A 27,005-nucleotide genomic window follows, 5' to 3' on the forward strand; every position below is an offset into this window, starting at 1 on the left:
CGCATTAGGATAACTAATTCCATTTATTTTTACTTTTACCGTTTAACCACCTCGTGTATTAAATGTATAATTTAATATATCGTATAAACACCAGTATCAAGTTTGGCGATTGTGATCAAAATAATTATGATTCTTAAGTTTCCTAATTAATCACAGTATCGCAGAACGAGCAACATTTATTTCGTGTTTTTTAATTAGGTATATTCGCATCAACTTCTAGCTATTTTCAGATTCCATCTAAACGCTAACCAATTTCTGTCACTTGTCAAATTTCACGTGTCAACCACTGTCCCACCTGAATTTTCCAATCGATAAATCCAACACCTAACTCGAATTCCACTTAATTTCATCGGCTTCCTCTATACTCTAGCATCTGTTCAATATCTAAATCAGCGAACCGACATCTCTATAAGTAGACTGCGCAACTGTTACACGTCTAATCAAATAACACAAAGACTCAATAACAATAATTCTCTCCCTCTATTCCAATCTCATATCCAAACAATATGTATATTACGCATGAATCCCGGATCGCGTCTAATCTCTTTCAACTTTCGCAAAGACCAAACAAACCTTTTAATAGCCGAATTCTCGCAAGAAAGCGATTGTTGCACGGGGCCATACGAAGAACGCTAGGAGTTAGTGGTACGACAGTAGTAATTTTACGGTGTGTAAGACACGTCCAATAACTCGTTCCCCGAAGCTCCGTTTCGGATGTTCTTGGTGCTGGAAACTTTTTTATTTCGTGCTTCCTTACGTTGTGTACGTTGCACGAGATATACTTCGTCCACATCTCTATTCTAATATCACTACACGCGAGAGTAGAGACTGTGGGAGTAGATAGATAGAGTAGAGAGATGTTGCTTGATTCTCGGAATTTTGTCTCTACTTGACACAACCACGGATATTGTGTTCAACTGTTCAGTAGACACAATGCAACGTTGACAGTCGTGTTTTATTTTGGGATGATAGTCAGCCCAACTAACCTCGCGACGCTGTAGCATCCTATGTTAGTTTCGTGCTTGTGCAAACGCCTGTCTGTTGTCTACGCGAAATTTCATGATATTTACGGAGTCCCGGGAATAATTCGCGTATCTTGTTTCGCGATTTATTATTCGTAATAATGATTATCGATATATTAAAATCATCGAGCGACAAATAGAGTTGCGCTCGGAATTGGGGATGTATCTACTCGTTCAGAAACATGATCCAACGCACAAGTTTAATGGTAGCACGATAAAAATATTACTACGTGGGTTTTCGTGGTATTTATGCAACCTCGATAATAATTCACAAACACTTTGTTTCATGGATTATTATTCACGGGCATGGTTAACGTATCAAAAGCATTGAGACGTTTGAAGATACCGAAATCATCAAACATCGGAAAATAGTTTCGATTCGGCGGTGAATTTGTCATGAAACTCGATCAAACGCAAAGGATAGCCCGAGTGGCTTTACAATAAAAATACCATTACACCGATTTTAATTAAGGACACGATGAAAGATTTATCCTGTTCCCATCGACGTCCCCTCGCGCTCCGGTTTAGCTGTTTATGCAAACCAGCGACTTTACCCTTTGATGTCGACGCGGGGCAAGCTCGCGCGTTGCACGTTTTCAGGCCGCGTACTTTCGATCTCGAGCGTATTACAGCCTGCCTATCCATGAACCGGAAGATGGAAAATTGAAACGAAGCTTTCCACGAGATGACACTCGACGATTAGAAACAGCAAACTTAAAATCTGCCGTGAAAATCCTCCACTTCTCGAATACGTTTAAATATCTGTCACCGTGATAATCATCCCATCGACACTCGTGTCTCTATCCCATGCAAAAGAATCGTTCTTCTCTCTGTTTTTTTCCTAAGATGCAGGATAAGCAAGGCCGGTCACGTTCCAGCGAAGAAGTCAACTTTATTTCCCAGGGATCATTCGCTGTCCCCTTTTGTCAAGATGTTCAGACACGTTGAACGCGGAGACAGAGAATTTGTAGAGTGCGTCAAGTGGTAGACCGAGAAGGAAAGACGAAATCGTTCGAGATTTTTGGGAGGGTCGCGTAGGACACAGGCTACGACAACGACGACGACGATACAGAGCGGGAAGGAGCCGGAGAAAGCCAAAGAAGAGGGTAGCAGCATTAAGGGGAAACGGTAGAAACAGGCACAGTCAAGGAGGGTCACTGGGTCAGATGCGATGCACGATTCCCTCTCTTTCTCGGCCACCCTTCTTCGTATTCCCGATTCTCTCTCGCTGTCGATCTCCTCTTTCGCCGGGAACACATGGCCCTGCGTGTGCACACGGGCTGTCTGGCAGGAACACACGCTGGCCACGCACACACGCGCCCCACTACCGTTATCGTTCGAGTATTGGACAGATTACGCTGAGCGGCGTGCTCCAAGGAGAGTACGCACACGTTTGGAATAATTTGTAAATAATGCTCCAAACGATCGTAGGCAATGTGGCATTAATTTGAAACTGAAGAGTGGCTGACAAAGGGAGCAAGTATACGTAGATGACGATCTGGTAAATTTTGAAAAGACGATCGTAAATTGGGATCGAAAGCGAGAAAGGGAAAGAACTGACAGAAGTAACGAGTATACACACCGTCGCCGGTATACCGGTATCGTTCTCGCAACGCGGTCACGTGCTCGTGCGTCTCACTCACCTGCCAAGCGTGCTCATATCATCCTGCTCGCGCGCTGGTAGCTTCGACTACCCTTCGACGTCTTCGTGGCACTTGTCACGTAATTACAAAATATATGCGTATACTTTACACCCCCGCACAGAACCGGCACTTGAACGAGAACCAACGATCCGAGGCTGCAAAGACGAGCATGTGTCGGCTGTGCCGCGGATCGACAGATCGGACGTCAAACAGCACTCGATGCGACGAAGTCGGAGAATAATCGTTTCACTGGTCGGCCACGTATAACCGGTAAGAATTCTTGCGTACGCAGAGTACTCCAGTCTTCGGACGACCGTAAACGCCGGCTGGTCCCAAACACGCATTTACGTCATGGTTCTTGGTGACGGCTGAGGTTCCGTCGCGACGTAACAGCCGATCTATCTCTCACTCGCAGGAAGACAGGAAGATCGATGTAGCTCCGGAGGGAGCGCGCGCGCGCGCACATACGCACGCACGGCTGGAAATCCGGTTGATCCGCGTGTCTTTGGCCCGGATCTTCCCTTGTCCGACAGAAGAAGACGAGAAGAAGCGGAAGAAGAACAAGTAAGAAGATTAAGAACGACAGTTGGTCGCGGATCGAGAGCGAATTTACGATCGACACCGACGCTCCGTTTCCCGGTTTTCGACACTATCGCGGATGCCTGCAACGCGCGAGAACGCGCTGCTCTGAAACGCGTCGACGACGACGTAGACAACGGTGAGCAGCAGAACAGCAGCCAACAGCAGTAGCGGTAGCGGTAGCAGCAGTAGGCCGCGAGGGCGAGAGAGCGAGAGAGGAAACGAGAGTCAGTGGTGGAAGAAACCCCCCCTCGAGCAGCGGGCATACAATGGGAATAATCACCGCGTCTCGGAGCGTCGGCTGACTGACTGAAGCCCCCGAGGACCGAACGGGATGAGATTCGGAGGCGCTGCCTGGTGGCGGCCGGCGCGGCGCGCCGCGCCACTCCGCGCCACTCCGCGTCGCTTCGGCGCCCGCGCTGCGCCACTCTCGCCTCCCCGCTACTGTTCTCCCTGTGTTCGTCTTTTCTCTCGATCTCCCGCGCTCGCTCCCTCTTCCTTTTGCTTTTGTTACCCGCCTCGCCTTCTCTTCGTCGCGCTTGCTCGCACTCCGCCGTTCCTGCCCCTTCCTTCTTCTACGCTACTACGATCGCTAGTCGACGCGAATCAAGTCGTCTCTGTTTGTCGCGTGGCACGTTCGTTAGTTCTTTCTCGTTTCAGCGGTTTTCCCTTTCTCTGTCGCACCGGTGGCTGTTCGTTTCGTGTCGCGGTCGCTCGGCAGCCGACGGGCCGACGCGCGGCCGCGGCGGCGGCGGCGGCGGCGGGTTCTCTTGCCCGCCACGCCCCTTTTCGGGCGTACGTCCCGCCTTCTTCCTCTGACACCCACGCGAAGGCGCGCGCTCTGCCCGACACTGCACTGCCAGACTACCACCACCGCGGCACAGCCACGACCCGTCAGCGTCGTCCTCGTTCGCGTCCTCGTCCTCGTCCTCGTCTACGCCTTCGTTTCTGGCTTCTCTGCGCTGCCACTCTGTCGTCGACGTACGCTTCGTCGTCGTAGTGGTCGTTGCCGTTGTCGTCTTCGTGTTGCGCCGACGCTCGTTGTCGTCGGGTTTTCGCGAGGATCTCCGTTCACCTGTGCACGCCCGCCGATATCCCTTTTCCCGTATGACCTCCCCCCTACCCCGTTCGTTGTCCTTCCCTAGTCTGTATAACGAGATCTCCCACCCTCTGCCAGCCCTTGCCGAGGACACGAGCCACGGACGTCGAGCTGGGCGTAGTAGTAGCGCCGAGGAAGGGCAGCGTACGCTGTAGCGCTGTCGTGTTCGATGTTGTCTCAGCTCTTAGCTTCTCGACAATCTTTTTCCTCGACGTCTTTGTACCTAGCAGTTCTCGCTCCTCCCTTCCTCGGCGAATGAATAGGGTAAGTGGAGAGAACGACGCGTATCACGTGGCACGCGAAGACAGTGAACGCCGGCGACGTAACGCGTGCCTTTTAACGGAGCCTGCGATCCTGGCACAGGGTCCAAACATTATTTATCCTTCCTGGTAAACGTAACTTACGTACTCGAGATGGTTTATAGGATAGGATTCTAAGTGCGGCTTCAGGAGTTATCGCTTTGTAGTAAATACTTCGGATATGTCCTGTTCGTATGACGGATTAGGTGCTTGTTCTTAAATTTATGTAGGTACGCATCGTACATAAATTGTAAAACAAATTAATTTAAATTTTTACTGCCTCGTTAAATCTCGTAATTCCCTATAATCAACCAGAGGTGCATCCTTAAACTTTTCATATTCCGAAACATTCGATTACAATGAACTCTCTCTTCCAACCCTATTGCGAACCCAGCCTCCAATACAGGTAGCTGATTCGACATTGGGAAACGACTATTAATCGAGTTCCCTTCGATTTTCCGGGTTGGCGAATGAAATGGCTTGCGACCGGCGTTTCGACTGGCGCTCGAATCCCGTCGGATCAGGTGCGGTGGCGGCGGTGCTGCGCATTGTCTATTGTTTCGGTCGGAGGCGGCGGTCGCGGCACAACCCCCGGCCGCCGGCGACGGCCCTACGACAGAGCTGTGGAGGTGGTGGAAGCCGACCAATGAGAGTCGAGGCACACCCGCGCAAATCACAATGCTTATTGTTGTCGCCGAGCTGTCCGCCCACATCCCTGGATCGTTTCTTCCACCTCCGCCCGGCGCTGCTCCCTGCAGCTCGGTCAGGTAGAAATCTCTGCAGGTGTGCGGTTGCGCCATTGCTTGATTTTGTGAATCTGGAGCCTCGCTATGTGGTTTTGCTATGAGGGTTTTTGATATTGTTAACGATATTAAGGAGATAAGGTGGATGACCGTATTGTAGAAATTCAAAGATATCGTCGATACTTATTGCAACACGATTTTTGTACCTTTTAATGGTCTAATTGGTCGAACACAAATTTTACATATCAAATTATAAACTGGCAATCTATCCAGTTTTGCAACCAGACAGCGCTTTAATCCTCAAACTATTTAAAAAGTCTGTGGAGATTTAGTTTTCGTTTCCTCTACGTAGAAAAGGCAGAGAGGATTCTAATACAGCTTAGGACGATACTAAAAACAATAATGATATACCAAGAAAGATTATGAAAATCTATGATTACACTAAAAATCGACAATCGACAATATCGTCAAGTTCATCCTTTCTTACTCTGAGAAGAAGATATGAAAAAACTTGACGTGTTCCCGCGTCTATCCTGCGAAGTCCACGATTCAAACGCGGCCACAGAATCTGCCAGCTCAAAGCCTACGTGCGTCAGAGCGAGCGAACCGACGAGGGTTCCTTCGTTCTCGCCGCTCAGTTTCAGCCGAGTCGCGTTCGATCTCTCGGTTGCATTTGCCTTCGTCGTGGCCGTGTCAGATAGAATATCCTGTCTCGTCCTCATCGCGCACGCACAGGTACACATTTACGCTACCACTGTGTGAGGGTCGTAGCGCGCACCCCCGTGCCACCCTCGCTGTTCCTACTGCGGCGAGAGGAATGGACGAGAATGGCGTCGGCGCGCATCCCTTTCATGTCCTCCGCAAAACCCACTCCCCCTCTTCTCTTGGCTGCTGCTCGTCCTCCGCACCAATGCACCCTTGACTTGCGCCCCTTACCATCCCCCACCGGTGAGCTAAACAGAACAGACACGTACACGTGCACGCATACGCTCAAGAGCGCTCGCGCCATCCTACACGCGTGTACACGCTCTCTCGTACACGTGTACCGCGAGGCAACGAAGTTCGTCCACTTCGCGGATGCAGCCTTTTTATCGACGGCCACAAAACGCGGCGATGCGCTTTTTTCTTTGGGCCACTACGTGCACGCCTCTCCCCAAAATGCGGTCCTCGAATCGTTTTGCGAAGGTTATTTCGATTCAGAACGCTGAACGCCGCACTCGAGACGCGTATACACGCGTTTTCTGATGAAAGAGGAGCCGACTACCCGCGTATACTGCGTGTTTCTCCGTGTTCCGAGATCGACTCGGCCGTGGAACGCTGATTAATTAACTATTAAAAATGTTAATTGTCTTTGAGCGCCTGACGCGAGAGCCGTAAAATCACGAACGATTTTGCAACGCATTTGGTCCCGTTCGGCGAATCGTTCCACGTGGACATGCTTACTGCGGAAAATATGAGTTTCTTGGTGCATCGCAACACAAGAAGAATCACCGTTTGTTCCACTTATATCCCGGCATGCCTGTTTCCTTATTGTGGAATATTATCAAAACAGCAGTATCGCCGTTTAGTGAGTAGCAGTACCAACTTAATTACAAAACAATAGCACGATAACCGTTTTACGGTTTAGAATGTCTTTCGATTCGAACGCACGAAAGGTTTCTAATTGTAGGTTTTATTAAGATTGGAGAACGATGCGAATGTGCTTCATACGGAAATCTATATCATCGTTGCTTCTATAGGAAGAAGTGTTAATTATATGTATTATATATATTATGTTGGTTATCTTATTTATTATATTCAATATTCGCTGGACTGTTTCATTGCGATACGCTTGGAAATAGATTTTCTTTTTACTTCCTATAAAACGTTGGTTTGTTACTATTCGTGATATAACGGATATTATATAACGTATTTTCCAAGAATATATTCATGTTTTGAAAATAAGCTACGCTGCATTTATGAAAGAGTCGAGAGTTACGGTAGACTTGTATCGTAAGTAGATTAGGTACAGTTTCTAGTCAGACACCCAGCGTTAGCGGATAGATCCAAGTATAACAATCGTTTTTTAATAAGTTTCTCAAAATAACTGATTATTAAATGATTTCTCGTTGTTTGCAATCGTGTTATATGAAATTTATAATTAAAAGTCAAAGAAACATGACATTTATGTTCTCTGATATTTTTTATGAGAGCTATGTAATTGAAGTACCATATTGCATAAAATCATCGCAATTTTTGACCATGTTACACGAATATGAGCATCGTGTCATCTAACAATCATTTAAATTAAAAGCAACTTTAAACGTGAACTGCAGTCAAACTTTCAGATTTCAAAATTAAGACGCGCTCGATCAAAGCACCCATATGAATAACAAGTAAGCGTTCCTTCATAATCCATTTTAATCCTCTCAGTAACAGCTATTCTTCATCTCTTACAACGACAAAGACATTCCCCCGGGGCGATATTATCGTCGCAATAAAGCGACAAGATGGCACACAAAGTTGTCGTTTGAGTATCAGACAAGCGGAAACGCGGGTTAAATTTCCCCGGTGCGATCGAAACAAAACCGGTGAATTCGTTGTTTTGTGTTTAGACTGCGTGTGCATCGGAGGATTTGAAATGTTCGCCCATACGACGATTCGTTTCGTCGTGGAGGAGGAGATGGGTCATCGTTATACGTTGCACCGTATTAACCCGCGCGGGATACCATTCTATTCCGGTAACCGGCCTCCCGAGTGCGGGAGCAGACAAGAACAATGAGTATCGTACGTGTATTGCATCCTCCTTTCCATGGATTTACCGGCCTCTGGTAGTGGGTGTAGAAGCGAGAAGGGATGCGAGCCACGTGACAGAGAGGACGAGATTTATGCACGACGACGACAACGACGCGGCGTCGGCACGTTTTGCTCCGGACGTCGTCGACGACGACGACGACGACGACGACGAAGAAGACCAGGACCAACGACGACCACGAGCACGACAACGACGGTGTTGGACGAAGAGAGGAGAAGAAAAAAAATGGAGGAGAACGATACGGGACGCAGAGGCAAGCGACAGTGGCAGCGGTAGAAGAAGAAGAAGAGGACCAAGAAGACGAGCAGCCGGCAGTCGTGGCCGCTTGTGAATGAACATTGGCTCGCGACCGTTTCCGGCGCTCTCTTTCGCGCTTGCTCGGGTCCTCCTCGCGCGGCTCTAGCGTCTCTGTCTCGTTGTTCGGTCACCGCTTTGCCGCGTCCCTTCGCCGGATTCTCTCGGTGCTCTAGCGTCCTCCGCTGCTCTTCTCATGAATGAGAGTCGCCGACTCCCGCGATCCCCAAGACGAAGAAGGAGACGCGTTTAGAGGAATCTTCAGGAGTAACGGAGATACGAAGAGGGCTACAGGGAGAAAGCGAGGAAGAAAGAGAGCGAACGGACCGTTAGCCTTAAGCCAAACGGTTGCAACGAGGCCTGCGACGAATTTAGAACAGGAACCGAGAGAGCAAAGGGAATAGAAAAGGATGCGACTACGATGTTCGCCCCCCTTCTCCTTTTTCTCTTCCTTTTGCCCCTGCTGTCCCTTATGCTTCTTCCTTGTCGCTTTGTTGCTCCCATTATTAATATATCGCAGTTGCTGCGCGTGACCGGCCGCTTCTCTCTGCATCGTTCCGTATCTTCCTTTTTCACCTTGGCTCCTCTTCTTCTTCGCCTTCGTGTTCGTCGTCGTGTTCTTCTTCTTCTGCCGTTTCTGCCTGGTTCTTCTTCGCGCACCCCCGCCTGGCCCATCCGGTGATGCGAGTCCCGTTGATTATAAATAGTAACCTTTGTCGGACGCTTTTCTTTGGCCCTCTATCGTTTCATCGTGGTTGTCTCCACCCTCTACGCGCTCGCGCGCGCGTCTACATCCACTGTCTTCGCGAGGTTGAAAGACTTTTTACAAGGATGACTCGTTCGCCAAACCAACTCGCACATCGGTAAACGCGCGCTCGTATAAATAGAAAGCCACGCGATCGCTCGAGTACGCGTGACAGGTGTCCGATGGCGATCGAAATCGAAGCGTATTCCGCGCGGCCATAATAGGCGAGTGCACGCGCCGCCTCGTGCATATGCATGGAAGTATGCGTGGGCGTGCATCGCGACGCAGCAAATAACGGGAACCGGCGAACCGCGGCCGCCCGCATTGTCGTTGCTATCCACGACGGAAAGGAGACTGGTTGAGGTGTTTAAGTGACTCTCGAAGGTCGATGACCGATTAGCGCGCCAGAGATCCGCGTGGTGCAGCGACAAACGAAGTAGTGTATATTTGATCAACGGTTGATTGACAGGAGTTTCGTAAGATACCTGTTGACCAGGTGCTCCGAGGCCAGTCTCCGAGGAATCTGGAGCGGAGCCGACTAATTGGAGTAAAACGAAGCGGTTCACGGGTGTCGCGCGTGTTCCGTCCGGGCAATTAGGCGAGAGAGTATTTACATGAATGTACGTATCTTGTAAGAGCGGGTTTCCTGTCGTTCTTTTTTTTTTTTTTTATTCTTATCATGCAGTGGATTTTTGTTTACGTTAGTGGATTATGTTGATCGATCGAGGTGAAGTGAAGGTGTGTGGGTTTAGGAACGACATTCTTTCGGCAATTTGTTCGAACAGAAATTAATAAACGACCGCAGAAAATGTGTTTTGGCGTTGGTTTGAGATAAGCCTGGCATAAACTGTCGCATAGAATTTGTTTGGAAATGGACTACGTGCGATGCTGGATCGGTAGAATAAGAAATTTTTGGTAAGAGTTCTCCGAGGAATTTTTCCAAATCATTAACCATAGCAAAAGTAATTGTATCACATCGAGAGAACAGCATGTTTGAGCTTGAATTCCTGTCGTGTACTTTATTTCTATACTTCCACGAAGTTTTAATCCAACGCATTGTAAATACAAATTCACAGACATACAGTTGCTTCTCTTTGCTTCTACTCTTTGTCGATTCAGCTGGCAAAGGCGATACCGGAGAACGTTCAAGCAGAAACTAACTCTGCAAGCAACGTGCCACCAAAGAACCTCTGTTTTCTCGTCTCCTGTAAAGTGGATGCGTATCATTGTTTCGCCGACACGCATTCCCCTTCTTCAATAGCTCGTTTAATCGCGACACGCGAAGCGAACAGCGGCACAGAGTAACGCTTACAGAAAATCAGATCGAGCGGAGACTGGACCCTTTGTTCGGTCCGCATCCGTTCTCATGCTCGAGCACAGAGCGATCACTCGAGCTGTATCAAACGACTGGTATCGAAGTCTTAGACCATAAAGAACCTGCTTCTTCGAGGTTTCGATTCCGCGAGCGCGTCTAATTGTTCTTCGTTTAAAGTGGCAGCAGACAATGGCGTCTCGCCCGCGCTGATTCGAAATCACGATAAGGACGTTGAGCGTGCGAATGTGGCCGGGAATGTCGAAGGAATCCGCGGAGGCAATATCTCGATAGTCTCGGCTCTCTTGTAACCTTGTATCTATCTGGCCGTGACGCTCGTGCATCCTAGATAGTGTCATACGCTTGTAGGAGGATGGAGGCAGTGACTACTAGAAAGGTTAGTGAGAAATGTAACCTTTCTCAGCCGATATTCGTACGCTGGTACACGAAAGTATTTGAACACTTATGATAGAAAATTGTTACGTCAATATCGTATATGTTATATTAAACATATTGAAATTTTATTAACGTTTTGACGAGACTGTTATCATTATCATTATCGAGCAAATTAAAATGAAATTAAAAATTAAAAACCAATCTGAAAATACGTATAGGAGTTTGAAAATTTGATTACGATAGAATTAACTAATACAATTTGATTTTCTTATCAATCGATATTTCGATTCGTATTTATATTTATCTTTCGATCAATTGTGTATCGTAACGATGAATGACGAATATGTTACAATTTCTAGGTATATTTGTAAATCATTTGATATTCTGTTTCAATGCTGTATTCAGCAGGTTTACAACAATATTTACAATACTCTCGATATCAAAGGGAAATTCAAGAGATTTAAATTAGGCTAGTAGCGAGGGTAAAGGATTGGTAGTACATTTCGATGTTAATCATGTAATTTTTGTATCGCTATCTAAACAATATCTATTCAAACATCGTTTAAATATAAATATTTCATGTGAACCCAGATCCAATATTCGATGACGATAATATAGCATGTAGCTAAATTGTACATTTGCGGCCCTTTAACACAAAATTCGAAGTTCAAACTATTAAATTGAATTGTAAAACGAAGAAAATTTGTTCTCTACTAAATGGTCGTCTAACGAATAATCGTCTTCTTCGTATTTTCCATTTCAAGTCGATTATCCGAAAAATTGAAACTTTTCTTAATCTCTTTGCACTTTCCGAAAATCAACAACAAGATTCACGATTCGTCATTTTTACAAACAGTTTTTACAAACTGTCGTTTTGTACCTTGCATCGTTATCTTGCATTAATACAAAATTCAGTTCAATTAATCATTTCTTTGGTAATCTAGGTTAACTGTCACGTCCTGTACGACGCCAGCAAATGTCTTAATACCCATGTACGGTACTGTACACGTTTTCCAACAAGTATCAGTTCATACGCCATTCGTAGTATGGTAACATAAAAAATAGATTAAAAAGATCGTTCTAGAAAATTTTCCGAGGAAACCACGCGTGAGTGTATACAAAGACAGAAGATCGGTTCGTTGCCACGATAAAAACGGTGTATCCGTTACTGACACGCGCGCGTGGCCGCGTGTACACGCGCAATTAAAGCGGCGTGGCCGCACAGTACGGATCACTGTTCTCCGCGCGGCTGCGTTCATGAATGAAGCTCGGTGCCGGTGAGTCAGGCTGGAAAGAATGGCGAGGATATTTCATAAAGGCGAGCCGAGAAAACGGCGCGAGCGAGTAGCGGCCGCGAAAGCAAACCCGATGCCTGTGCCGTTCTCTCGCACGCGGCTATTATTATCGTCTCCGTTCTCATCCTCTGTCATTCTTTGCAGCCTCGCGCGCCGTTACGCCGACGCGGACGTTTAAAAACAATAAGCAGTTTGTAGTCGAACGGATGGCAACGTGCTCTCGTCCCTTTCGCGATCATGTATCGTCCATTCGCGAAAGTTGCACGCATCCGGGACAGATTGAAGAACCAGCCATGTAATCCACGATCAGATCTGAGTGTTAAGTTTACCGTTTGAAACGCATTTCGAAAGAAGGAAATGTGTGGTACTTAAATTCGATGATACATGGTAAGGTTGTAAATTACAGTATCATTACTGATATCGATTTTTGTTGCTTTCTTATTTCTCTGGTCTCTAAATTTTTCGAGTTGATGTTCCTATTATCGAAACGCTTCTAGTTTCCTGTTCGATTTATCGTACGATCTTGTTATACCGTTTCGACCTAGCGTAAATGAGATGTTTCAGATGGCTCCGTTTCCTGTTGTACAAAAGTTTTATAGGAAGAATGAGAGAACAATCGATATTCACTTGGAAATTATTATTAGAAATCAATTAATAATTTTCCAAAACGAAAGGTTCGTATTATTAAACATTTGCTATTAGACTGTTATTTTATCTCGTATCTACTTTCTAGGTGTGTTTTAAAAAATCCTCTGATTAAACCAACTATTATATAATAATTTTCCTATTTCTTTAAAACGTATTTTATCTTAATTTCTCTGCCACTCTACCACGATCAAAAAATCAGTCGACGTCGTTCTCATTACTTGTTTATTTCTATTATTTTCACGGAATCTCGTCTTCATCCGGCAAACGGCTGCTATCGCAGCGCGACGCTGGACAGCATCAAAAGGCTAGAGAACGAGCACAGCTAGGTCGTGTGTATGCGAGATCACGAGCGGTTCCGATCTCGAGACTAGACGAGTTAATCGGCCACGGAAGCACAATAAACTCGAAGATAATAAACGAAGCGCCGTCCGTTGGTTTACCATAATAATGCCTTCCATCATGCCAGATCCCTGCAGCCACCGAAAGCCACCCGAAACGAATAGAACGCTATAAATAGGCGGAATCCTCTCTCATTCTCTCGTGCCTCTGCCTCACTTTCCTCTGTGTCCCTTCTGCTCCACGGCTCTGTACTTCGCTCTTTGTCTCTCGTCATAGATGCGGTCCGATCATCATCTCCACGAGCAACACGCGCGCGCAAGCCGCCCGCAAACGCGCGGTTATTTCAGAGAGCGAATTTCCGCACCCGTGCTTCCAAGATATTATTATGCTATCGTGCGCTTTTCCACCACTGTTCTTGATTTTTCCATAACCACCGTAGAATGGATTAAACGATCGATTACATAGCTACGAGAAATTTCATTGCTCTTTCTAGTCTCCTGTAAATGGTTCGAAATAATAGGATATTTAATAAGTTCAAGAAAGACGACATTTCTACTGTTATTTTCGTGTCTACACTGTACCTATTTATCTACACTCCTGAAGATAGCTGTCATCTTCGACAAAGACCATCGCTTCCATCCTCGACATTCACTATCAACAACTTCACTCAACCATCCACTAGTTCCACGAAAAAGTAGCCGGCAATAATTGATTACCAGTAGCGGATGGTTCGAAGCCGCGAGGCGTTTAATCCTGGTTTTGGTACGTTTTGAAAGAGCGTCGCGGCTCGTCGCGGTCGTAAAGTAGGGTGTTCGCGCGAAGAAAGAACACGTCGACCGGCTCTCGACGTGTTCGATGCTGGCGTTGGGACGGGGTTGAGGGTGAAGGGCGACGCTACTTCACTCCCCAGGCCGATGGTAGCTACGGGGGATGGTTAAGGTTTCGCGGTGACAGGAGCGAACGCCCGCAATGATTAATGGCTTAACGCATTAACAGGCTATTGACAAACACGTTTCTCGTCCGGCGTTGGTGTACCACCCTTCGCTCTGGTTCGCGCGTTGCTCGATCGCGTTAACGACGAGGACACAGGCAAGTCGCGGCTACCGCGATGAAAGGGAAGAAAGGGACGAGAGATCGAAAAGAACGAGAAAGGGAGGGGTGGGCTTTCTTAAATGCGCCGCCTCGACGAAAGAAAGGAGAGACGAGAGGAGAGGAGAAAACAGCCTTCTCGCCCTTCTCTAACGACCTCGACAAAAACGCATCTTCCCGCTCCTCTGAAGGTGCTACGTGTCCCGTTCCACCCTCTTTCTCTGTTTCTTTCCACCTCGAACACCCCACTCCTCTATCGTGCCTCAGTCGACGCTCTTTATCGTTTCCTTTTTTCCTTTCCCCTTTTTTTTTCAACCGTACGACCAACGAATCTTTTGAACCCGAAGAGTCTGCAGGCTATTGGTTTCTAAATAGAAGGTTCATCGTCGTTGCTTGCCTCGCTGCGTGGGTGAAAGTGTCTCCTGGACTTTTAGCGGTCGCGTCGAAATTGGAAACAATTTCTCGAGATAAATGCTCTCGTAGCGATATCGAAGAGTGCGAAGTTTGGGAAATTTGAGAAATTGAGGATCGAGTGTTCGAAGCAGAAGATTAATATTTTTCAACATAATTTTCTTCGTGATAATAAGCTACATATCAAATTATTGATGAATGCTTCGATAAATTTTTTAGCTAAAATGTAATACCTGATAGTTTGATTTAGTTGAATAAAAAAAATTGACTAACAAACGTGAGAGAAAAATTAATTCCATTTTGTATCAAGTGCTAATTTAATAATATACAGGGGATTCCCCATGTGTTAAGATTGTTCTCAACGTATAAATTTTATCACACACAGTTTCAAAGTGTATAACACAACTACCGCTCCTTTTATACAGTGATCTCATAATTCATAGAAGTTAATTCAAGCCTACATTGTAAATCATTAGATACAAGCGTTAAGTTGTACAAACACGAAATATATTCTCGTTCTTCTCGCATTTCCATTGAATCTGACAATTCCTTTCCATACTAAGTCACGTCACCACCAGACAATACGGCCAGGAATTCTCGAAACGACCTTCTCCAAACAATCCCCGATTCACTGAATCGAAAGACCTCTTTCAGCCGACATTACGCTATCGGCGAACGAACCCGCTTTTCCTTCGAATCAAATGCAAAATCGCCTAAAGCTTTCTCATGTTAATGTAACACTAGGAGCGGCCAGGAATCGGGCACAGGGATATCGATCTATCAATCTCGATCCGCGTCAATCACTCGCACCTCCTGGGAGCTTCTGTTCGCTGCGATTCTTGTTCACGATCGGACTTAAGCGACACGCGATCATCTATGTCGGATTAATATCGAACCGTGCAATCGAGTTCGATCAAGGGGAACGCATTTACAACTATTACATTATACAGGATCGTGTATCGACCGGGGAGAAATCGTGGCTGACCGTTTATGACGGCGCAAATCGTTGGAATCCAGCGGCGACTAGAGACACGCTGGCCGATTAACATTCGAACGATTAACAGCAGGTGTACGAACTGACATTTGCTCGAAGGAAAGAAAATTCTTCGTGATTCTACTATGGTTAAGAGTGTACAGATCTGGAGAATTTTCAAAGAGAGTATCGACACCGGTCGCTGCACTACGGAGAATAGGCTTGAAACTTAATTGCCTTTGCGTTACTGACCTTTCGATACCGTTTTCCCGTGCCAGACCGAGGTCGAGGTTACGCAACGGATCGCGCTATCGCTCTATCACGATGAAGTGTCCGCTACGGTGAAATACGACGGAGAACGTTCGGTGATCCGGTGAAACGGGTGTTCGTTAAAGGAAATACGAGACATGGATAGGTTGTGAGAGAAAAAATCAAGAGAGTGAGAGAGAGAGAGAGAGAGAGGAGGGGGAAGGGAAAGAGACTCGGCAAGGGGAGAACAAACGTTCGAGAAGAAATAATCCGAGTTATTAATGGTTCTGCGCGGGCCGATTAATTATCCTACCGATACCGTAACGATTTTATTAACATCCCGATAAATCCTTTGAAATCTTTATTGCCACCAGGACAAGCTAATCGACTCTCTCACCCCGCGTATCGAAGGAAGTGGGCAGTGTTTCGAGGTGTCAAGGAGAGAGAATGAACGATCGTGCCTCGTTAATGAAAATACTCTCTTACCTCGCCCTGTTCCACGCATTTTGTTTCTCATTTGCTCGCCTCTTCGACCAATTTGTTATCCCGCGCGCTTAGGATATCTGCGGCCTTCGTGGTTATCGTGTACATTTGTCTAACGAGGAATTTATTTAATTAGCGATATCTGCCGTGGATAGAAAAATACTTGACGTTGTATAATTACCGTTACTAAGCTTTCTTGTTACAAACTCGTGGTTTTCCTTCAAAATGTTAAAAAGAAACAAACACATTTACATCTTTCCTTTTCTTTCTAATAAGTCCGATTAACAGCAAGAGGTAAATTGAAAATATAAAAATAGCGCAGCAGAGGGTATTTAGAACTAACCTATACCATACTCATAAAATCCATCTTTCATCTATCTCAAAACAAACGCAGCCGCATCAAAGAAGGGACCGTCGAGCTGGCAAAATAACAGATACGCAACTACGCCGATCCATCCCAACCAACAACACCTCGCTCCACTATTCATCCATCCCTTGCCTCACAGAAAGTAATAACGTCAACAATCGCGATCCTACCGATCGCAATTAGGAGTCCCTCTTGAAGCTCGACAGAAAGAAAGCCGAGTTTCGTGTGGAAAGAGTAACGGTGTATCCAGAAGGCATAATTATCCGCGTCGATGTGACTCGATCGGTATAGGACGGAGCAGACCAATTGGAGAGGATGGCTGGTGTATCAGGTCTGCTCGGTGGCTCGTGCTCGCGGCAAGGCGCGCGCGCGCGCACGCGACCGTATTCACGTCTCGCGGCGCAAAGGATTCCCCGGATCCGCCTTTCATATAACACGTACGAATACCTCTGCGCGGGATAGGTGGTTATTCGGGCATGCCGGCCCATATTGAAATTCGACGGGCCAGCGATACAGATCATCGTCTTTTTCCTTTTCTCTTTTTTCCCCATTTTTTTCTCTCCTCCCTTCTCGTTTTGTTCCGATCCACTTTGCCATTTGATCGGATTACCGGCATGCGCCGCGTTCCAGGGCCCATAGAGTCGCTTCTCCCTGGTATAATAGTCCGCGATATCCCGCGCTCTCTTCTGTTCCGCGATACAGATATTCGCGTGAGTATCCACGGATAGGAGAAACGTGCACGTTGCCGTGCGTGCAACTAAACCAACAGCGGTATTGCGCGAGGCTACGCGATGGAGAAGAGGGAGAACGTCGGCGGAGGGCGAATTCGAGAAGAGAGTCTTTTTATACCCGGCTCTCGGCTTTTCTCTCTTTCTCCTTTCCCGCTCCTCCGGATCTGGCTCGCATCGCTGCCTCTTATGTACCCTTTCGAGCCTCTTTTCCCTCAGCCGTGAATCAAACCACGTGCCCACCGCCACGCCGCGCATTTCGTTCCCCGACGGTGACGTTATTACTATTCGATTGATTCCTTGGATTCGCTGGCTCGTCGGGTAGTGGCGGATTTGGATTTGCTCGGTGCCTATGACCTCGACGTACATTGGACGTGGGACTAGATGAACCATCTGTTATTTTTTATACGACGAAGTATTTTCTTACGTGGCGAGTTTGTTGATGACGTAGTGTCGCTAGATTCCTTAGGTACATTACTATAATTGTAGTTATACAGTGTTCGTTGATGGAAGCAAGTCTAAGCCGTCGTCACGTGCCAACTTGTTAACTAAGGAGGTTGTATTCCTTGAAGAGATTTTTTTTAACGCGTAAATGCATCTAGATCAGCAAACATTCTTCGCTCAAGTTGCGATACACCGTGTTTGCATAAGTTTTCAAATGACTTTCGTTTAATAACAAATTCTTAATTTCCGTCAGTAGTTATTAATCACATTCATCGCCTTGGAAATATGCTTGTACAAAGACTATCGTGAATTCCTTTGGTAAAATCGTTGACGACACTGTCGTGTTTCCTTAATCGGGAGATTCTCTGTTCCATTTCCATTTTCTTACATACCCCGTCAAACAATCCTACTTACGACACCAAACATCTTACCACATCTTCCCATCCAATTTCCACTAAGCAAAGCCCGACTTCAACCCTCGCCCTACCTTCAGTCGTAACGCAGAACCAACAAACACGCGCGAGCTAACGTTGTGGCTCGTAGTCCGGCGTTTGAAAGGCGCGGGACGGAATCGCGATAAAATTGGATCGACGCGGCGTTCGGGCAAAAAGGAACGAGAGAAAGTGCATTTCTCGTAGCATGAAATTTCCAAGAAAAGCGGAAGGTACTCGTAGAAAGGGAGCGAGAAACAGAGAAGGGTAGAAAGTGGAAGAAGGAGAAGAAGCATAGAGAAACTCGTGGCTCTTTTCATACGTGAGCTCCTAGATCGGTGGTACCGAGACCGGGTACAATTGGTCTCGCAGTCTCACAGTAGATGTTCCTTGTCAGAATCGTAGAAGGGGGTTGGCGAAGGGGCGGCGGGGGAGCAACGAACGGCGATGATGGTGGAGATAGCGAGGCCGGAGGTTGGAAAAAGGGAGCTGGAAGAGGATGTGGCTCAACTCGTTCGACCCATTCATGGCCCGATGAAAAGGCCGCGTCGAACAGACATCGTGAAAAGAGAAGAGAATTATTATGATTATTATTATTAACGTTTCTATAGGAATGATTTCCTCCCCTCCCTTTATAGCTGTCTTCGACTTTTCGTAGATAAAGGTCGAGGATGCGCTGCCGTTCGGCCGGCGAATGTGAAATCCCTCTTGTAAAATCGACCGACAGGTTCAATGTTACAACGTTACCCCGTTTCTGCTTCCTCCGATCCAACCCCCTTTTCCCGACCTCGGTGTGTTCTTCGACTCCTTTCAAACGCGAAATTGCCAGTCGAAGCGGACCGTCGCTCCTCGTTTAATAGCGACTGTTCGCGATAGGACGATTTCTAAATATCCCGCCATCGGCACTACTCCATCGTCTTTCGATATTTCTTGGCAAGCGGACAAGGTCAACCGGAAAGTTTCGACAGATGGATCTCAGTCATTCGAGTTTCCATTTTAATCATTTTCTCTAGAAACCAGCTATTTTATTCTATATACTATACTATATTATGTAACAAAAACTAAGAGAATTAAAGAAACCTTGATACGAACCAGTCTTTGTGCGTGTATTCTAGCAGTAAAAAAGCAAATTTTTATTAAAATATCTTCATAATTAATCGACGTAGTTATAAAGTTCCATTCCATCGAAGATATTTACTCATGCACGATTCATTTGCAACTGAGAATCTCCTCAAAACGACCACCAACAGGATGCACAAGTACCGTTTCCCGAAGTACGCGTACCTGGAGAAGTATCGTAAACAAGACCCACCGCAAAGTCCCCATACGAGAACATAAGGAGACAAGCATGCACGAAATCGTCGAGCAAGTGCATATGTAAATCGTGGCGGACACAACGAGGCTGTTGTTTGACGTGGAAAGGCTAATGGCCAGCCGTAGGTGGCAGAGGAAACAGGAAAAGAGAAGGAGGAGTAGGTGAAAGGATGTCGAAGGTTGGAACGATGCACGTGCTCGACTCTCAAGCGTCCCCTTCGTCTTCTAGCCTTGCTATTCAAAACACGTGGTCCGTATTAGCGGGATCGGCGAATAATGGGACGGTCGGGAAAGGGCTCGAGTACACTGATCGACTCCAGTGGCCAGGCTCAATTATACCGCCTACGATTCGTGCACGCACCATTCTCTGTGCATCGGCTAACGACCCGTGGCAAATATCGTAAAAGTTGAAATACGTTTCGTAGGGTAAGTGATAATAGCGTTCGGACTTGTTTTTGATCCGAATGTATGTAAATTTTACAGGAGAGTGCTCGAGCGAGGAATTATTTTATGGTACAGGTGGATTGAGCGATAAGACGTCATACAATTGAGTTTTAATATCGCGAGGATGAAGTATCGAGTTTGATATGAAGTCTGATATTTTACTATGATATATTGTAATAAGTTACCACAAAGTGTAGATCATATGCAGACTGACTTGTTTACAGTGATAAAATTCTGAGTTTTACTAAGCACTAAAGTGATTGATCGTGCGATGATTTACTGATTTATTTAGCATAAAGCGATGTTTAATTATTCAGAATGAATTTTGAATAATTATCGTATGAATAATTAAGTCTGAACTGAATCCATAAATCCGTAGGTGTAAAAAATATACAGATTATGCACGAATATGAGAATGAAATGCAAGTAATGGATGTCCTATTTCGAATTATGTATCGAAAAAAAAAATAGTGTACCGTGGATATGTACGACATAAACGTATACGTCATATATATAGTTAATACCCATAATTTTACAAGTACAATTAAAAAATCCATCCTAAAAGATTCTTGCCGTTTTAATTATCGGTTTGCGGTATAATAAATAATCCGCGAAATATTTCTGCCCATTACTCAGGCCACACCCTTCGATAAACGTGCTTCTTCCTAAATAGAGCAAGGTACTCTTAATAACAATTCGCGACGCGTCGATTTCTCGAAGTTGCATTTATCGGCCGGAGAAGGAGCAGAAAATGTGGATGATCGTTATCCGCATCCAGCATACGTTTTCCCCGTTTACCGTTAATTGCCGTCGCCGAGAAAATGATCTGAAATCACCACCAAATGACAGAGTGTTTACAATATGAACAAAAACGATAACAGGGAACCAGTTTTGCAAAGATGTTAATGAATAGGCTTTTGCAAAATAAACTCGAAAAACCGTATCCATGAAACGACATTCGCGTCGATACCGTGATTAGCCTATCAATTAACGGTATTTACGTATATGCGCATATGTAGACTCGTACATAAACACAAGTTCCATTAACAAACGAGCCCTCGTTACAATGACACGAGCGAATTGGCGCGAGAGACGAGGACGAATATTTTGCATGGTCGAAGAAAACGAAATCCGTGGAGGCTTGATACACAGCCCGCGGTGCACAGCCTCTTGATGTAACTTTACGACTAGCACTTAGCTTTTCACATAAAAACCCGCCTATAAATACCGCGCGTTATTTTCGTGGAAGAAATACCGGCAGACATTCGAGCATAAACGCGGCTCAGCCGTAGCGATTCGGCATCGTGCCTGGAAACACACCGCTGAGAAGCGTAATTCATTTCTTTCCGCCCCCGCTGACACAGCACCCTTGTTAATGTATATAACTTTACCTACGCTGTTCGTCTGTCTGTCATTCGGTGCGTCTTCCGCGCGCCCCCGTAAGCTTGCCGCGACGAAAGGGTGCGCTCACCATTTACGCGTTTTTCTTCAAGGAAATTCTGATCGTTTGAGATTGGCTGATATGATTGAGAATCGTTTGAAATTCATGTATTACGCAGCGATGAAAATTGCTTATCAGCGATTTTTTATTGCTCCACAAATTACTTTAGCTTTTATAAATTCGCAGCGACACTTTATAAGGAAATCAACGCAGAAATGTAATTTTAATTGCGTTCATACCTTACGAATCGAGATATGTATCAAATAGTTCTGGTCTTCGACAGTTTCCCAATCCACTTATGGTCTAAGAATATTCATAATTTATCGATTTTAACGCTTGTAAGCTGTGTAGCAGAAAATGGTCCCAGAATCATCTAATCGAGTAAAATAACTAATAATCGATACTCAAGAGGTGTATCGTAATCGACCTAGTGATGTTTGGCGCACAAATCACCAGATTGGGAAAACCCCAGTAATAAAATACAATCGTTTTAAAAGCTATATCTCAACAATACAATCGTAAACTCTAAAATAAAAAGAAGTAATTACCATAGTCATAAAAGTTCATGACACAATACGATTGTTACGTACTTAAAGGTGATATTCAAAAGTGACGTACGTAAACAAAAAATCGCATATTATATTGCACATTGATTCCAGAATGCTTAGTGTCATCTTAAAAATTCTAAACGTGTATTCTCTCGGTGATTGTTCGAAGCTACAAAAGGACGACAATGACAGCCTCGGTTTTTTTTAACCACGGCTGTCAATCTTCACAGATTCCGTATTGTTCGAAACTAATCAGCGTAGCACCTATACAAAGTTTTCGTGCGATAGTGTTAGTTAGTAAGTAGGAACTAACAATATTCCAGGGTTTTTCTTACAAATCGGTAATATTGAATAGATTTGTAAAAAAGAAAAAAAAAAAAAAGAAAAATAACTAACTAAAATATATTTGATAATTTACCACATAATAAAGTTTAAGAATACTGACAAATACGAAATAAATATTTTACAAATTTGTATAGTACGAAGTTCGATTATTTTAGACACTCGACACTAGTTCAATTATTTCATTAGACATTAGAAAAAAAATTTCTTTATTTTTATATTTCACAGATATGGAATATCATCACATTCCAGACTGTTCATATTGTCGCAGCAACCGCTTTCACGTAGTGTAAGAAAAATTAACAAGAATTATTTAGACCGTAGTATTGTATTTAAAAAAATAGCAAAACGTAGACTTCTTCAATTTTCCTTACAAATCCGTCATTTATGGGAAACAATGCTGGCAATCAATAGCATAAACACCTTGTACAGTACTATTCTCGTATGTTCGCGACATCGTTTGAAGTGACTTCGCGTCGATACGCTCGCAGAGGCGGGGGCCGTCACCGGTCAGACCAGATACCGCCTCCGTTTGTCGCGCGTCGTCTCTCATTTGCTTAAGAATACGAGGAATGACATCGTTGGCGCGCATCGCGCTCATCAATATACATATATATACACCCGGCTTCCTCATTTTTACATCGACCACTTTTTTTTGTCGGGTCGACGTTCCGTTATTATGTAACGAGCCAGCGAATATACTATCGACGCAAAAACCGCCGTTATACTGGCTGACAGCTTGACTAATATAAGCTTCTCTCGCTCGGAGATTTTCTCGCATTTTTAAAAACCTTGCAGACGTCTTCGCGCATCGGGAAACAATTTTTCATCGTCGAGGCACCTTGCTTTAATTAAGGAAGAGGATATCAACAGTCTATGTCCATGTTTCATACAGGTGTAACATATGTATATAGATTGCATGGAGAATAATTAAGGACAACGAAATTGTAAGAGGGATAAGATCAATTTTGACATTGAGAAGTTGTATGATTGCTCACTCCAATTGTAGGTAGAAAGTTATTTTTTGTTGTTGACGAAGATATCGCTGTTTCCCAATTTGTCAACAAGAGGTATACTGTTTGTGATCATAGATATGTAATTACTTAAGAGAAACGATTTAAAAACGATTCTATAGGAGTTATTACAGAAAGAAACCCCATTTAAAAATCAGAATTTCCAAATTAGAATTTTTAAGATCATGAAATCACCATAACCATCTCCTTGCAATTTTTATTCAACGCCTACAATATTCCAAATCGAGTTTTTCCTGATCCCGGTGAACGAATCCCCTTTGATCCCAAGAACATAATGCTCCCCTTCCAATTTCTTGGTTCCCACCCTGAGCTCCCGATGTCCATTAATTCATCAGGCTGGCATGGAGGTCTGGTCGGTAATAACGCAAGAAAGACGCGGAATAAAAGACGGAAGCCAGAGCAGGAGACGCGGATGTATTCCGGTCACGGGACAGGCCGTGTTGGTAGCACTGTCAGCAGCACGAGACAGAGCGAAGGGTGGCTGAGGTGGCTCACGGCAAAGGCTCTTCGAGATATCGAGGGTCTGAGGCATCTCATCTTCTGGACAGCCATCTCGTCGTGTAACGTCATAAAAATAATCAGCTTCGTCCAATGAGCCCGTGGCGCACTTTGATCTCCTGCTGGCGCGTTTGTTTCGACGCTGCCGGTATTGCAAGACGTTCTGACCTCGCGAATTTTTTTCAAGGGAGACCGCTGTGTCTGGAGACGCGAACGCTGGATAGAACGCGGGTGGAAGAGACGAGAGCTCAGACGAGGGCAGGATGAGAGGGGAAACGTGGAAGAAGAAGGAGCCGGGACGAAGTTCATCCGAAGAAGCGACTTTTCGTGTTCTCAAAATAAAAAGTTAATGAGAAACGCGGCCGTGGGCTGGGGCGCTCTTGCACGGCTATTTAGCCGATGTCGGCGAGAATCGAACGAGCTTCGACGGGCAAGAAACCGACTGCTTATTTCAAAATTGGCCGAGGCCGCGGCTTTAACGACGTTTCCAGCCCGGCGAGTCCTTTTTCCAATCTGCCGGCGCGTTTTGTAATTTTCCAAGATTCTACGTTGGCTCGGGGCGTCAGGTCAATTTCCCACGGCTGATTGAATACGGCGATTGATCGAGTGAGGTTTTTCGAGAGGAGTTGCTACTTTTTAGAGGAACAACGATGAGTGTTTTGGCTTTTTCACGGCACCTCTACTTTATCTTGAATAGATATTGGTACGAGTTAAATGTTGGATGCGTCAAAATTATCGTTTTCGTATATATACTGCATAGGTAGTTAACGACCATTGAGTGAAAAATGTCCTCTTGCGAAGAGTTTTTATGCGTTTCAATATCGCGTTGACCATCTCTAGTTACTCTCATGATTGACACTTGAAAGAGCGAGGATTTTTCAGAGATTTTCAAGTTATGATATGCAGCTTACTTGAAAATGCATATGTAGAAATTTATCTGTAAAATATTATCTAAAGGTTAATGGTTAAAATAATATTGTCAATGAATGCCATTAATTGTTGCAACATTTTTTAAACAAGCCACGAAATGTCTTATAGGTTATTTTTTGTATGTTTTTAGAATAATTTTCAATCACTGTTGGAGACTTCATTGCCGACTATATATTCCAAGATTAATATACAACTATCAAACTAATGGCATCTGTCTGCTTGGTGTCATGAAATATGTCTGAGCCAAGCATTGGTTTTTGTACGACGTGAAGATTTAATTCACCATGTTTTCTGATTAAAATTTATGCTAACGCATTTAAATATTCCAACCAGTTTTTACATTATTAAATATCGAAAAATCATTTCTGATGAACGAATGAAAATCTGTAGAACTAATGATTGCGAGCTTTTTATTTATACTCAATTACCTGACATTTTTTTTTTTTATAAATTTCTTCTGCAAATATATGTTTAAGTCTTATGTAGTCAAACAGGTTCAATACCTTACAAATCCAAAGTTCTTATAAATCGTTCTTATATATTTGCTTCGCGATTGGAATTATGTCTTCAGCTCGTAACTATCATAAACTAACGAGGCTAGATAAATCGTACAGTCACCTATTAATCGATTCATTGGTCCAAGCTACCGAAGTGCTAATCCTAGTTCATTTAATCCAAAGGAAATTTATTCTTGACCTTTTCCTAGCAATATGAGCTAACGTCATCTATCCAACAAGACCAGGCACGAGAGCACGTCTAGACACTCCAGACAGTAAGAAGCGAGATCACGATTCAGAACGAACGGCGCGATCGCGTGGTAATTTCAAGCGTCGTGTGTATTTCCCACGCGGAGAAAAACATAGCGATTGGTCGATAGTTGTGAAAACCGCGGTACCCATCGACGTCAAATAAAATCTAGTTTCTGGAGCGCGCGTGGTTGAATCCTACGAATCGGGACCGAATATTTCCGCTTAATAGATCGCAACAAAACGCAACAGCGCCGCCAGACCGTTTCATCTATAGATAGCTATTGAATGCGGAGAGTATCGACTGCACCGGTACGAGCCAATGAGAGGATGCCGTGCATAATGCATACCTAGGATATATCGCAGTCGCACACCACGGTAAAACCCCCGGCTAAGCGTGGAAAGGTATGGGTTGCAGAGAGAGAAAGAGAGGACCCGCCACGTCTATCGCCAACACACGTATAGGTATATACCGAAATGTTACTCTCTGTGTTTAGCTAATAATTATAATTACGATATTGCAGCGATGCGCACCGCATTGCCCTAGCAACCGGCTCCTGTCCTATTGATTAGATTGCCGCGTGACGGTTCAGTAAGCTTACAGATATCAAATAATCGAGCTTTTCCATAGAGTTACGGCCGATACGCAGTCGCATTCGAATTTCGACTTGTTTCCAGGTTGGTTTCGCTTTGTTGTTCGCGTTGTGACCGCGACTGCTATCGAGTCGGGCCAGATGCATTTAATCAGTATTTACCTGGAGCACCAGTTTATTTTGCTCGCCATCATGCCGCTGTTTCTGACGAACTCCGAACGCTGAATGTTAAATGGCACATGTTATGTTTCTAAACATCGTTTCATCGATGTTTTGTGGTTCGATTGCCGTTTTTGCGAATTTTTTCGAGACTTTGAAGCGAGCGTATATTGCGAGCAATGGAATATTCGCTTGTTCATTGTGACGAGGACTTTTTGTTCTTCTTATTACTAAGAATATGTTGATTTTTTGATAACCTACGCTCCTTTGATCCAATACTCTCTGTTATACAACTTTCAAAGCGTAACACGTACTTTTAATCCGCACCTTTTAACAAACTTTATCATAAAAAAAAAAAACACAGGAGGAAGTAAAAGAGAAAAACGAACGAGTCAAAGGGAAAAAAGGAGGAACAACCATTCGAATTGAATTCCGAAGCAAAGCGTCCCCCAACAATCATTAACGTTGGCGAGTAATTGCTCGTTAAGTTCGGCGTGTCCATATGGCTGAGATCGACGGGGGGCACCGATGGACGATAAATTCATCATACAATAATGACCTTAATGAACTGCG

The 27,005-nt window shown here is 44.8% G+C and overlaps 1 protein-coding gene across 6 annotated transcripts in view; it reads right to left on the reverse strand.

Annotated features, from left to right (window-relative positions):
• LOC132908789 (transcription factor SOX-6) overlaps positions 1 to 27,005 on the reverse strand; it is a 326,253-nt gene that overhangs the window by 77,216 nt on the left and 222,032 nt on the right. The window contains exon 1 of one of the 6 annotated variants that reach the window (XM_060963141.1): positions 2,666 to 3,572. The exons of the other annotated variants lie outside the window; for them this stretch is intronic. Within the exon in view, the coding sequence (XP_060819124.1) occupies positions 2,666 to 2,682 (17 nt within the window). The 5' untranslated portion in view covers positions 2,683 to 3,572. Of the gene's footprint in view, positions 1 to 2,665; positions 3,573 to 27,005 lie in introns of those variants that run through there. 6 annotated transcript variants of the gene reach the window in all.

This window comes from Bombus pascuorum, chromosome 1 (assembly GCF_905332965.1).
Source record: "Bombus pascuorum chromosome 1, iyBomPasc1.1, whole genome shotgun sequence".
Taxonomy (NCBI): Eukaryota; Metazoa; Arthropoda; class Insecta; order Hymenoptera; family Apidae; genus Bombus; species Bombus pascuorum.